This window comes from Hemibagrus wyckioides, linkage group LG24 (genome assembly GCF_019097595.1).
Source record: "Hemibagrus wyckioides isolate EC202008001 linkage group LG24, SWU_Hwy_1.0, whole genome shotgun sequence".
Taxonomy (NCBI): Eukaryota; Metazoa; Chordata; class Actinopteri; order Siluriformes; family Bagridae; genus Hemibagrus; species Hemibagrus wyckioides.
Window position 1 is genome coordinate 6,999,885 of NC_080733.1, and position 14,625 is coordinate 7,014,509.

At 37.4% G+C, this 14,625-nt stretch overlaps 1 protein-coding gene across 5 annotated transcripts in view; it reads left to right on the forward strand.

Annotated features, from left to right (window-relative positions):
- The window catches only part of csmd3b (CUB and Sushi multiple domains 3b), a 414,649-nt gene that overhangs the window by 77,050 nt on the left and 322,974 nt on the right, over positions 1-14,625 (forward strand). For all 5 annotated transcript variants that reach the window (XM_058378182.1, XM_058378183.1, XM_058378184.1 and 2 more), the window contains exon 3: positions 10,052-10,164. In XM_058378182.1, the coding sequence (XP_058234165.1) occupies positions 10,052-10,164 (113 nt within the window). The remainder of the gene's footprint in view (positions 1-10,051; positions 10,165-14,625) is intronic.

The window sequence follows — 14,625 nt, forward strand, 5'->3', positions numbered from 1 at the left end:
CAGGGTTTTGAAACACTACTCTTACCCAGTCCACCTCCAGGAGTGAAGATTTATGGACTGTTATGCCCAGGACAGAGCTCTTCTGGGATATACATGATATTATGTGTTTCAACTCAGCTAGATGCTGCAGATGATGGATGGACTTGCAGTATTCACCTTTAAACACAATATCTCACATGACAGCGTGTAAAGTGATATTTAAGGAGGAGAGAGATGTATGGTCAGAGCCAAGGACATCCTACACGCTCATCGGGATCTGAGAGACAGAGCTGGACCTTATCGTTTGTGGCCTGTCTGTCCTTCCTGACCCGCTTGGCAGATTACATCCACCCCCTGCCTGGAGAGATGAAGGAGAGGAGATGAACTGTTGTGTACAGAGGGGGGGCTTTCTATTATTGAATACTTTCTCATCTTCTTGTTTTACCCACACTTTATTTTATTGTATATGCCAAAGGTCTGCTGTCTAGTGACCTAACGTACCCCATGTCCAGTATATTATTTAAACACAACAACCAGCATTGGACTGGTTGTGGCTTTACTCTACCATCAAAAGTTTGCATAGAAATTCAACAGTTCATCAACAGGTCAAAACAAGACCTTGTTAAGAACTGACTGTTGAAGGGACAGTTATTGTACACCACATGCTAAATCAAAAAGAATAAATAACGATCTGTAATCTATCTCTGTGTCTTACTAGGAACTTTGTATTTACAAGTCGTAATTACGACATCAGGTGCGTTCAGTTCACTTCGGTTTGGAGCAAGATGGAATTAATTAACTAACTAAAACAATGCAGTTTAATTGTTTAACATTCTGAAGAATGTGTTTTTAATTTATTTTTATTTAATTTTTACCGTAATTATACATCGTGTTGTATTAACGCATAATGACTAAAATCAGTTTCTGAGACAAGTAAACGTTCAATTAAAAATTTTTTTTACCATGAACTAAAGACGTTGCATTCGTTGATTCTACCACGTTTTCTTAGTGACACGCCCCTAACTCGGAGCTCATAGAAAATCCCACCCGTAATTCTGACACTGCAGTGGCGTTTGTTTCAACTCGGAAATGCTATTTTTCCGACATGACTTGAACACACCATACACAGGAACAAACTACTCTGAAACACAAACAGTGTGCATTAACAGTTTGATCAGTATGCAGGAGCTATAGCATATAGTTACACATCAGCAAAAAGAGTGGAAAGTGATAAAAGGACATGTAAGCACTTTTTGGATAAGAAATCCAGCAAAGTGCCAGGGGTTATTTATTCTCCTTTCTATTTGTGTTAAATGATGTGTTAAATTCCAAGCATGAGCGTTTCTCTGTGTTTTTTATGTAGTTCTTAAATATTTGGAGACAGATTGGAATGTTCACCTATTGGAACGATAAAACTTCCTGACACAGTGACAGACACCCTGAGGTTAAATGACACTATGAAACAAATTGATGAGAGGCGTCTTTTTTTCTCTCTCTCTCTCTCTCTCTTCAGTAAGTCTTAGTCATTTACCAAGACAGAGAAATTGTTATGCATTTGGTTTGTGTAGATGGTCTTATAGTGTGTTCCAGTCTGGCGTGTACTGAAAGTGCTGTTTATGTAATAGTCTCAGGATCTGCTTTGTATGTTGCCATGATAGTCCATCATAACAGACTCTTTTTTTTTTTTTCACTAAGTGTTAATCTTGCGCTCGCTTGAGAACAAACACAATATTATGTCCTGTTTTAAATGCATGTCGTGTCCGGGAATCAATTGAGTGTTATTGAAATGGGGCTCTACTTGCAAATTGCGGTAAACTCCATTGTAGTATATTACTGGAGAAGATGAGGCTTTCTTAAATCCATTAACTGTGGCCCACTTATTCTGGTGACAGCCAAGGCCCTTTGAGCTCCCGGCTTAAATTAGGCTAACACTCTGGGGTTTCATAAAATCAATGACTGTCTTTTTCTTTTGATTGATGACTGAACCTCTAGTGAACGGGGAAAGCTGGTGGTATTTTTTCTTCTTAAACAAATATGTTTGTCCCCTGCTTGCTCTCTAAACCTCTAAATAAGTCTGGCTTTTTTAATATTTTTTTTCTTAGATGAATGTTGTATAGCTGCAATAAAAAAAAAGCTAAATAACTATGTGATTATGATATGCTATGCTTCAAACTATAGGAAATTCTTTATTTTTTGTATTCAATATGCTATTAATAATAATAGCTATAATGATAATACTTTCAGTTATAATTGTTGATATTACAATTTTTTAAAATGAATATAAAAAAAAATGCAGATATTCTCCAGTAAGCTATAAGTGATGGACACTGAGCTTCAAGTGCTGTCCAAAATTCTGCCATTAGGGTTCATTTCTAAGAATTATTGCGCAATATTCTGTGGAAAATACCAAAGCATATAAGCTTTACCATGACAACAGACATGTTAATAACTTATTAATGAACTTAAAGTTCTAAGTTGACTTTTATTAAGAAGGAAATCCAAGTTGTATGACTGAGTATTGCTGTGCTGTCACTAAAGTATTTTTTAAAAGATGAGTTTCCACTCAGTCAGAGCGCAAAGCAATTTCCCTCACTCCAGAGCCAGCTTAGCCTGTCTCCTGCAATCAGTCTGAAACAGATGCCACCAGAGAAGCAGTTTTAACGCATCCCTATGATTCTCTCTCGTTCTGATCAAATGGTAGAGACAGCCATATTGCTCCAATCCCCCACGTCCACCCTTTTATTTGCTACTCAATAGGCTGCCATTACAGTCGACACAGTTAGCTTCCACACAAAATGTTTCTTTTCCTTTAGAGAAATAAAGGGACAGTGGGAAAGAAGAAGAATTCTCATCTCAGAACACTGGTATGAATGACTACATTTGGTGAAATGTAATTACCAGATTAAAAAGAGGAAAATGCTATTTGTGAATAAAGCAGCATTAGGAGTAATGAGGGGGAGTAATGACTCAAAGTGTTTTCGTTCTTCTAGAAGAAAGACAGGATCCTGGCATTTATTTCTTAGTAATTGCACTTCGGTTAGGAAGCATGCATTTCTGGAAGGAGAAATAAAAGTAAAACTTGGGGTCCCATATTGTATACAGTTAATTACACTCTGAAGGAAATGTAACCCAGTGAGAGTCAGTGGGATACTGTATTAAAGACATCGGGTTAATTTGGTCACCCAGTGTGTGCTTTTGTGTAAAACCCAACATGCTTGGTTGCTTTAACAGAATTTGATTCATTAATACCCAGCCACGGGTCATTTTCACCCTTATTTCTAGTGTTTAACCTGTTTAAAATGATTTTTGAACCTAATTAGGATTTGTAATACATTTTAATTAGAATTATTTATGAATATAAATACATTGGAAGCTTGCTGTTATGTTGTTTTGTTTAATGCAGTGTATTATGTTGTGTGATATAAATTTAAAATGAATGCATTTTGTTGTCTAACAGGCGCATGTTAGACAATCCAATTAAAATTGAAACCCTAAGACCTATTGTGACATTAGATTCCACAAGTATTGATTTATTTAGTCAATACTTGTACAATAAGCCTTGCAGTCATTCTTATTTATACAGTATATTAAACAAAACTGACAAATATTGAAATACAATTTAAATACACACAAATAATGCAATACTAAAAATATATTTATTTATTTATTTCAATATTAATTATCGCCTTATTTTCCAATGAAATGATAAAATGTATGAACTACTAAGCGAAGAAAAGGACAATAAATTTCACACAATAGGAAGCCTTGATCACTGGGCTTCTGTTTTACAGATGTTTCACCTCTAATGTTAAACGTCCTCCGTTCTACCTGATGCTAGCATGCGTGTATTGTATGACTAGCATCTGTAGCTTAATGAAACAGACATGAATGACATCACAGTGTCCAAAGTTACCTTACCAAAGTGACCTCAGTGAGGTAAATAAGTCAAAACGTATTCTGACATTGTAGTTCAGTGGTAGCTGCTGATTTTCAACTCTGTGTAAAGAGGGTTATGGTCCAGTATATCTTAAATGGAATTCTTTCTACATTATGTACACTATATTGCCAAAAGTGTTGGGACACCAATCCAAATAATTGAATTCAGGTGTTGTTTTTCAGGACTTGGCCCCTTAGTTCCGGTGAAAGGAACTCTTAATGCTTCAGCATACCAAGACATTTTGGACAATTTCATGCTCCCAACTTTGTAGGAACAGTTTGAAGGATGGCCCCTTCCTGTTCCAACACCAGTGCACAAAGCAAGGTCCATAAACACATGGATGAGCAATTTTGGTGTGGAGGAACTTCACTGGACTGCACAGAGTCCTGACTTAAATCCGATAGAACACCTATGGGATAAATTAGAGCAAAGACTGTGAGCCAGGCCAAAACTGGGACTTCTGCCTTTACATGCACATGAATGTAATATGGAGTTTGCCCACCCTTTGCAGCTTTTCACAAGGTTTAGGAGTGTGTTTATGGGAATTTTTGACCATTACTCTAGAAAGCGCATTCGTGAGGTCAGGCACTGATGTTGGAGGCCTGGCTCACAGTCTTCGCTCTAATTCATCCCAAAGGTGTTCTATCGGGTTGAGGTCAGGACTCTGTGAAGTTCCTCCACATTAAACTCACTCATCCATGTCTTTATGGACCTTGCTTTGTGCACTGGTGTGCAGTCATGTTGGGACAGGAAGGGTTCCCACAAAGTTGGGAGCATGAAGTTGTCCAAAAATGTCTTATAGTGTACATCATTGTCCTCAGAGAAGTGCTTCCTATCCTGTAGTTGTAGGTAGACAGCTGGGTCCTGACTTGTGGAAACATTTGTTAGCTAACATTAGCTATGTTTTCTTCTCAAACAATAGATAATGCACATAATAAGGTACTTATGGATCTTGTGTCAGTCACCTTATTAGGTGATTAGTGACTGGAAGTACTGCAGAGGAAAGAGTGTGGATGTTTTCAGACTGCTAGAGAGGGTAAAAAAAACAGAAAGAAATACTAAATATAGTTGACATGCATGGTATATAAGGTTAGATGCTACAGTGCTATGATCTCCTGCACAACTCAAGTAGCTCCTTCACTAAAGGATCAGCAGTTCAAGCATTTTTTTATACTATCTTCTTACAGTTATTAGCAGGACATAACATAAGTTCATCTCTTTGCTATTTCTAAAATTTTAACTTTTAACAAATAATAGAAGATGTCTTCCACATTTAGATCACTGCTTTATTTTTGAAAGGTCAGTTACAAAGTTATGCACATGGCGATTTTTCCTTTTCCCTTTTCTTTACTATCAGCAAATAAAAAAAATCTTGAGACTCTTACAAGCGGGACAAACTGGTTTTTAATATTGCTCATTTAAAATGACTTGCAATAAAACTTTAATTGTTGAATGTGTATGAAAACTTTGGTATCTGGATAGTTTCCATTTGTTACACAAGCATATCAACTTCATTGTTTATACCATCGGTGTCAAACTTGAGGCCTGCGGGCCAAATAATGCTGCTGTTTTATTTCATTTGCCCCATGCTAACTTGTAAAAAGAATCCATAAAGCCTTGTATACAACTGCTCAACATTTTCTCAGAGGAGACCTCTACACTGCATGTGTTAAAATCGTGAGGTTTGTTTTTAGAAAGAAAAGCCTTGCATCTAAAAACGCACCAGAATCGCTTCCACAGTTAACTGGCCGTTGATATCATGATTGACTCCGAATGCTGAAATACATCACCCAGTGTAGCAATAAACAAACTTTAAAAAGGAAGTTTATGGAAAGCAAATAAGTAGGAGACTTATTATATATATATATATATATATACACCTCTGGAAAAAAAAATAAGAGTCCACTGCAAAATAATCAGTTTCTTATGTTTATTTGTTCTTACGTTTATTGGTTCATGTATTGGTGAGATGAACAGTTTTGTTTCATTTTTTGTGAACTGCTGACAATATTTCTCCTAAATTTAAAATATAACTATTGTTATATGTAGAGTGTATATTTAAAGGAAATGGCAACTCAATCAAATGAAAATAACCCAAGATCATGCAGTATCTGCAGAGCTTTAATAACTCAAATAAAACAAAATGCAAATAATTTGTAAACAAATTGTGTTAATGCTTTGGCTAAATAACATTAAGAAATCAGTATTTGGTGGAATAACCCCGATTTGCATGCGTTTTGGCTCCATGATCTCCACCAGTTATTCACATTGCTGTTGGGGAACTTTAAAAATAAAAGCAAATAGCTCACCTTTACTTGATGGTTTGTGATCATCCATCTTCCTCTTGATGACATTCCAGAGGTTTTCAATAGGGATCAAATCTGGAGACTGGGCAGTGGTCTCTTTTTTTTTTTCCAGAGCTGTATATATATATTTTATCATTATATTATTATTATATTATTTATACACTTTTAGTTTGACAAGTGCCAAATTGTGATGGCTAGACCACTGGATCAGAGCATCTCCAAAACTGCAGCTCTTGTGGGGTGTTCCTGGTCTGCAGTGGTCAGTATCTATCAAAAGTGAACCAAGGAAGGAACAGTGGTAAACAGGCATGGGCAGCCAAGGCTCATTGATGCATGTGGGGAGTGAAGGCTGGCCCATGTGATCTACTCCATCAGTCGAGCTACTGTTACTCAGATTGCTGAAGAAATTAATGCTGGTTCTGATAGAAAGGTGTCAGAATACACAGTACATCACAGTTTGTTGTATGGGGCTGCATAGCCACAGCAATGGAAGAAGGTGGCCTGGTCTGATGAATCACATTTTCTTTTAAATCATGTGGATGGCCAGGTGTGTATACGTCGTTTACCAGGAGAACACATGGCACCAGGATGCACTATGGGAAGAAGACAAGCTGGCAGAGGCAGTTCATGCTTTGGTCAATGTTTTGCTGGGAAACCTTGGGTCCTGCCATCCATGGATGTTACTTTGACGCGTACCACCTACTTAAGCATTGTTGCAGACCATGTACACCCTTTCATGGAAACTGTATTCCCTGATGGCTGTGACCTCTTTCAGCAGGATAATGCACTGTGCCACAAAGCAAAAATGGTTCAGGAATGGTTTGATGATGAGCACAAGAACGAGTTTGAGGTGTTGACTTCCCCAGATCTCAGTCCAACCGAACATTTGTAGGATGTGCTGGACAAACAATTCTGATCCATGGAGGCCCCACCTCACAACTTAGAGGACTTAAAGGATCTGCTGCTAACATCTTGGTGCCAGATACCAAAGCACACCTTCAGGGATCTAGTGTAGAGCATGCTTCAACGGGTCAGGGCTGTTTTGACAACAAAAGGGGGACCAACACAATGTTACGCAGGTGGTCATAATTTTGTGGCTGATGTATATAATTACGGTAAATTAGGACTGTAAAATTAGCCTTAATGTATGTCCCTTAAAGCAACATACAAAACATCTTAAAATAGTCTACAGCCTGGGCAGAAGTGGAAGGTGGCAGTTATCCAAATAGAGGAATGAGGTGTGATAGGAAGTGAGAAATGCCAGAGGGTGTTGGTGGAAGATATGAAGAGAGTTAGCCAAAGGAAGCAAATTATTTTTAATTGGCAGACAGCTTGGGGATGGATGAGGTTATGATGGAATATAGCTCCTAGTCTTATCCATGGACACTCACAGTGTAAGCTACAAGATGTTCAAAGGATCAGACCAGATGCAACAATATTGTATGCATTAGGGACCAGAACAGTCTTATTAACAACTTACAAATGCTGTTTGACATTAGTTTCATTTTGTTTGTTCCTGGTTAAAGAAATATTTAATAGATGTGTAAAGAAATGTAAGGTTTTGTAGTCTTTAGACCAAATGAGAACGAAAAGGGCTTTAAAAAAAATTCTTGCACGTTTTTTTAAAATGTGTCACAGTTTAAAGGTCAGCAATATTAGAGGGAATCTGGTCCATGTCCTAGAGATACTGTGTAATTATCTGCCATTTATAATGAATTCAGATACAGTATGAAAGAATTAGCATACCCAAAAGCTATCCATTTCACATGGGCTTCCATCGTATCTATTGTTCTTCAAGGGCAGAAGGAGCTGTGAGTCAACATGACTTTTTATACACACAGTTTCTGGTGTTTACTGCAATTGCATTTACTTACTTAATGTGGTCAGAACAGCAAAAAAAAAAAAGAAAGAAATTAGCAGTTCAAATTTTTGAGGGGCAATGAGGCTTATACAAGGCCAAAAGATTGCAAACACCTGACCATCACACTCATGTGGTTCTTCCCCAAACTGTTGCAACAATGGTGGAAGGAAACAGTTGTCTAAAATCTCTTTGTATGCTGTGTTAGTGTTAAGATTTCCCTTTCCTGGTACTAAGAAGCAAAAACATGTTCAAATACTCATGTGCATACAGCAAGGTCCATAAAGACATAGTTTGCCAAAGCTGAAATTGTGTGGCCTGCACCTCAACTCCATTGTTAAATCTTCAAGATGAATTGGAATAAACAATAAATAGCATGTTTGCCTCACACTTTCAGGATAAGGGTTTGATTCCTGTCTCCATGCTGTGTGTGTGTGTGGAGTTTGCATGTTCTCCCCATGCTTTGAGGGTTTCTTTCCAGTCCAAAGACATGCACTGTAGGCTGATTGGCATCTCCAAATGATCTGTAGTGTGTGTATGTGTGTTTGATTGGCACCCTGTCCATGGTGTCCCCTGGGATAAGCTCCAGGCACCCTGGGACCCTGCATGGGATAAGCAGTAATGAAAAATAAAGAATAAACTGGTACCAAGGTTTGGGTAGGTTCTGTTTGCTGTTTTTTTCCCCCCTGTCAGTTCTGTGTTTTATCAGAAGTCTTTTATTTCCTGTTGTAGATCTGATGTGCTGTTTTAACTAAATGGCTTTAGGCAATTTACTTTGTCATGTTTTCCAGGTTATATCTTCTTGGGGTTTTATCAAATTGAAAACAAAACTGTAGCATTTTGTCTTTCCAGCGTATCCATGGGTACATAATATGAAGATTTAAAAAAGGTTAATGTGACTGAAAATACAGCTTTCCTCTTATTAAAAAACTGCGCATTGATAAGCCTCGAAACCTTAAAGGCAATCATGCTGGGGGTTTTTTACAGCATAATTGCGTACTATGATTTTATGTACTATTTATGTGATTTTATTTTTACAGTACGTATGTGTGCCACTTAAGAGGAAGCTAGCATATACCTGAAGCTTCAGGAAAGCCTGTCATTTAGATTTGGTGTTGTATTAATCCTTTAAAATCTTTGGACATGAATGCAATTCAATGCATTTCAAGAGGAGATCATTTTCCTGTGGTGGCATAAACACACTGTTACACTGATAATCCTTGGCTTCTTCTCTGGTATTGGCTCTGAAGCTCTACTGGTTATATCCTTGCCCTCTCTCACACAGACATCTATTTCTTACTTTTTGTATTAAGAAGTTTTCAAGTCCTTCTCTAAGGAGACAGGGTCTGCACACTATTTGAGCAGATTACAGGCTCTCATTGGGTCTCAGTGGGGCTGATTTCAGACAGCACTCTTCATCTTTTCACTTGACCACTTAAAGTATTGCACTAGTCTAGAATATGTGTCTAGCTCTGGCCATTGATCATAACAGACTCCATTCAACTCATTTTAGTTTTCAGAGACAAGAAAAGAACGGACATTTGTAATTTAAATTTTATTGGCTATAAAATAAACAATGTTCTCATTGTAACCATAATATTAGTCGTGTTCCAAATGACATACTACATACTATGCAGTATGTACTCTACCATCTAGTATATGAATTTTTGAAGGGTAGTATCAATTCAAATGGACCTCAAATGAACGTCAGCCATTTTTCCCATCCAGCATCAGCACCTGTCAGTCCCACCCCTCTTCCCCTACATAAACAAAGTCACGAGTGATGAGTGAATGAAGTGCCCAACATCCTTCACTTTGTTTATTCAGTTGAAATGCATAATCCTGGTATTTGGAGTGCACTTCGTCTTTTCATTGTGAACACTACTCACGCACTATTTATGCTCCAAATTGGTGTAGAATAGTGCTGGATGTAAACCTAAATATCTATTTTCTCTTATGTTTCCTTAACAGGTTAACAGGTTTCCAAATCCCACCTCCAGTCACGAGCACAGGGTCCGTCTTCTCCCTGCGGCTCACCAGTGACTTCGCTGTGAGTGCCCATGGCTTCAAAATCTATTATGAAGGTAAGGATCCTCTGCGAGTAACGTTCCTGTCTGCTTGATTAACATCACCTCATATTTAATGTAACCCGTGTATGCACTTTAATTGGGAACTGTGCTTCATGCCAAGCCAAAGGAAGATATGAATCGTGCAGTTCATAATCACTGTTATTGGATCTTGATGAGGAGCTTCTGTCCCACTGAAGACTCCCATAAAAGCTGATCAAATTACACTGTAGACCTAACAGACATAATATTCCTGCAGAAAGACCTGTCTTCATATAGAAAGATAACTCTAGAGACTGTTTTCAACTCATTATGCCTTTGTCTTCAGACCAAAGATGTAGAACTCATTGTAATAGCAGATAGTGATCTGCTAGGGAGATCTCATCTCATCTTTATTGTATGGTTTCTAATGTCTTTAGCATCAGTGTGTCAGTTTTAAGCATCACTTGCTGCCTCATGTTTCATGAAATTTTGGTCATCTTGTAAAAATAGGTCCAGACCAGAGAGGTGCCAGGAGGACTTCTAGGGTGAATTCTAGGAAATAAAATGATTTTCTGTGTTATTTTACAGCATAATCTTGCTCATTGAATTGAATGTCTGCAAATATTTAAGTATTTGCAAGTAGTATTTAATATTGTTGGTATATTTAATTTTAATTTGAAACATCGTATTTGCATGTTTTTACAGGATTGGTAAATGTGTCACTGACACTAACAGCCTTTCATTGACAACTGGCCTTTCATTTATAGTATTATATAAAGCTGATCACTCCTTCTATATTGAGTGCATCAGCCAGGAAAGTCCAGAAATCGGGAATGTACACTAGCAAGGTTAGCATGTTTCAATTAGAACAGAAATAAAACAAATCAAAATAGCATATCTCAAACAGTGGCACATTGAGTTTGAGAATGGCAGAGTTAGTTAAGAATTAAGAAAATCAAGAACTGCTTGATTTCTGGCATTGAGTACTATTCCATGGGTTACTGGGTAACCTCCATGACTAAACTATGAGATTCAATTATAGCATTCATGTGGCTGCTCATCTGCCAGTTTAACATATAGTGTTGTTGAATTGTTTTTGTTATCAGTCGTTATTTATAGCTAGTTGTTTTTCCCTTTTCTACATGAACGATCAATTTATAATGAATTATAATCCAAAATTATAATATCACCTCTATTAATTTCAGCCGCTGCTTTTTTAAATCAATCCAAATAATCTGAACGTTGAACCTCTATTAATAAATCCAAACAGGATCTAACAGGCAAAGATCCATGGATCAACATGGATCTTGTGGGTAGGTTTTTTTTTTTTTTTGTCCAATGTCTGATCGGTTACATTAGAAACCTTTATTCTCTTTCAAAGAATAAAGAATTCCTCAGAATGGGCAACACTGTGACAGTACGGGAATCAATGTTCTTTTAGCCGTATTTTTAGCTCCCTATTTTCAGGGAGCCATAAAGGAAGTCTTGTCGATCAGACAGAGGACACTGTTTACAATGCCGGGACCGATGTGTCAAACATTCTGATAGATCTTGTGCTGCGGCAGGATCAATGTACAGAAGCATTTAAATTTCTCCACCCCAGCCATATATCAGCAAACTCTGTAAACTGCATTTCACCTTGCTGTAGGACAATAATTTATCGGGTGCTACTTAAGCAACTATGAAGTTTTTCAGTATGTGTTCACTGAAGGAAGAAGTTGCCAAAACATGCACAAAATATAAATGAGTGTATAACGCTCTGAACTTCACCAGGGAAGAAATCTGGAACGTGGTGATGACTCAAACTGAGAGATTACATGATTTTATCCTTTGCCAATTTTACAATACCATATTACTCAGTATAGAGCATTATTTAATAGGGTTTATTTGCCCATTTATATTTGGGAATATGAAATACAAAAACAATTAAGCTTGCATTAAGCTAGATTTTACCAGTCGTTCAAGATAATTACTAGTCAAACAATATTTACATTTGGCAGATGCCCTTATCCAGGGTGACATTACATTTTTATACAGCTGAGTAATTAAGGGTTCAGGGCCTTGCTCAGGGGTCCAGCAGTGGCATCTTAGTGGACCTGGTATTCAAACTCACAACCTTCCAATCAGTAGTCCAACACCTTAACCACTAAGCTGACACATTCTTATAAATGATGCCAATTAAAAAAAGAAATCTGTCATGTTTTATAACAGACAGTGCAGCGACATGCCCTCCATGTCAATTATGCAATGAAATTTATCATGGTATAGTTTGATCTGGAGAAAATGTGTTTGTTTTTTTTAAAGCCCATATTTTCAGGTCACATTACTACGTTTATAGCCACCTTGTGAGTTATTCAGAATCCTATACTGTTGGTGGATCTTGTTGGAAATTTGACTTTTTCCAATCATCTTTGGCTGTAGTAGCACTAAATCAGCAACAGGTCACGTTATGAATTCTAAGACCACACTGATTTCATTTCATAATCATAAAATCAATTTATAATTCATAAAAGTATTCTTTAATTATGCCAATTTTTTTAAACAGCTTGTTTAGCTTGATACAAAGTGTGTTCAGTTCACTGTGCTAGTTCTTTTAATGTCATTTTACATGTAGGCTTTCTTTCTTTTCTTTCTTTCTGGTTGTTTATTCCCAGTGCCTATGCTGGGAATACTGGGTATGAGGTGGTAACACACACTGATGCCAGTTCATCACAGAACTCCATGCACAGACATACACAGTTATAGTCCATCGACTATATATTTGAATATATATGATCTCTCTCTCTCTCTCTCTCTCTCTCTCTCACTCACACACACACACACACACAAACGCACAGTAATCCATGCTAAGAATTGAACTGTGAACTCTGGAGCTGTGAAGTGGTCAGGTATTCATGTTGCAGCATAATTTTTTGGAATTGACTGGATACAATAAACAATATTTTTCGGTTACTTCAAGAGTTACTGGGCTAACAGGTCAGAAAATAAGAAGGCAGAGTGAAGCTGAGGCATATTGTTTGAAGTCTGAATTGAGTTGCACAACAGTTATATCAAAACCATCATTTAGCATATGAATATCATAGTCATTCCTTTGTGTTTTTCACCACCAGGGAAACTATTTCCTCAGAATATTGTTTCTCTTCAGTCCCCATGCTCCTGTAAATGCATGCGCCTCAAGCCAATGTTATCATGCGCAGCAGCACAGCTGAAATATTCCATAAAGAATGGGCATGCTGAAATCATTATATAAGGAAACTAAAAATCTCCTCACCGCTATGCCGGAATCATTAATAAACTTGCCGATTTGAGAGTAAAGATGCCCCTAAGGGACTGTGGTGTCTGAAGGAGTCCAGGAGACCAGCTGTGAGCAATACGATTAATATCAACCCCATAAGTCAGTGTGAAGGCTTATGAAAGTAATGATAACATCTTGCTGCTTGGCCTCACTCACCTACTCCTGCAAACGGGCTGAGCTTACTGATAGCAGCCTCTACTTCCAAACCCAATTCTCAGAACTGACCCATGGTCCTGAAGCCTTGGATTTATTTTATCAGCATGGTATTTTTTGGCTGTCTAAGAATTTAGTTTCACACTGATGTGTAATGGATTTGTCCATATTTGAAGCCCATGATGTCAGGTTTCCAGCACTGCCATTCTCACACAGACACAAACACAAAAGACATCCACACATCTACAGCTCTTCCTCTAGAATCAAATGAAATAAGACTTGCTGCTGCTTTTACTTATTTGACTCAATAAACAACATTTGTGCTAAAGCATCCAAACAGCCACTATCAGGTGCCCTGACACTCAGTTTCCTCTTCGTTTTGGTTGTGTCCTGTTTACATACCAAGGATGCAAAAGTCACCCTAAAATCAATTAACACTCCATTTATTAAGCACACATCATTTAATAACAAATGAATACATTACAAGAAAATCAAGACTGTCCGTTCCCTGTTCTAAACTATTTATTTTATTATGTATTTATTTAATTAGAACTGTCTGTTATTAATGCTGAATGACAGTTAACCGCCTCTCTCACTTTCCCATGATTAACAGTGGACTAATAGGAAGATGTTCAATAACACATAATATGATCCACCATCTGTAGCTGTTGCTATTTCAGGGATTGGTTATTTGATTTGGAGACTATGTTTAAGTGCACTGATGAAGACTGACAGATGATGGGATGCTGGATGTTAATGGCGATGTTTAGAGCTAATAGCATTGCCAGTGTGACAACCAGATACTGCTTCATGAGTATGCACTGTTGGTATATTATCCACTAAATATAGTCACTAAAAAGAAGAATGCAATTTCTAAACAAATGAGAGTGCTGTTTTAACTAGAAACCGAAACCTATTGCAAACAAACATGTATATAAGTATGGATGTGTACAGTACATGTGACATGATGAATTATTATGGATTTTGTACAGAAAGATACAAAAAAACTCAGTGAGGGACAGTTCTGTAGGTGGAAACACCGTGTTGGG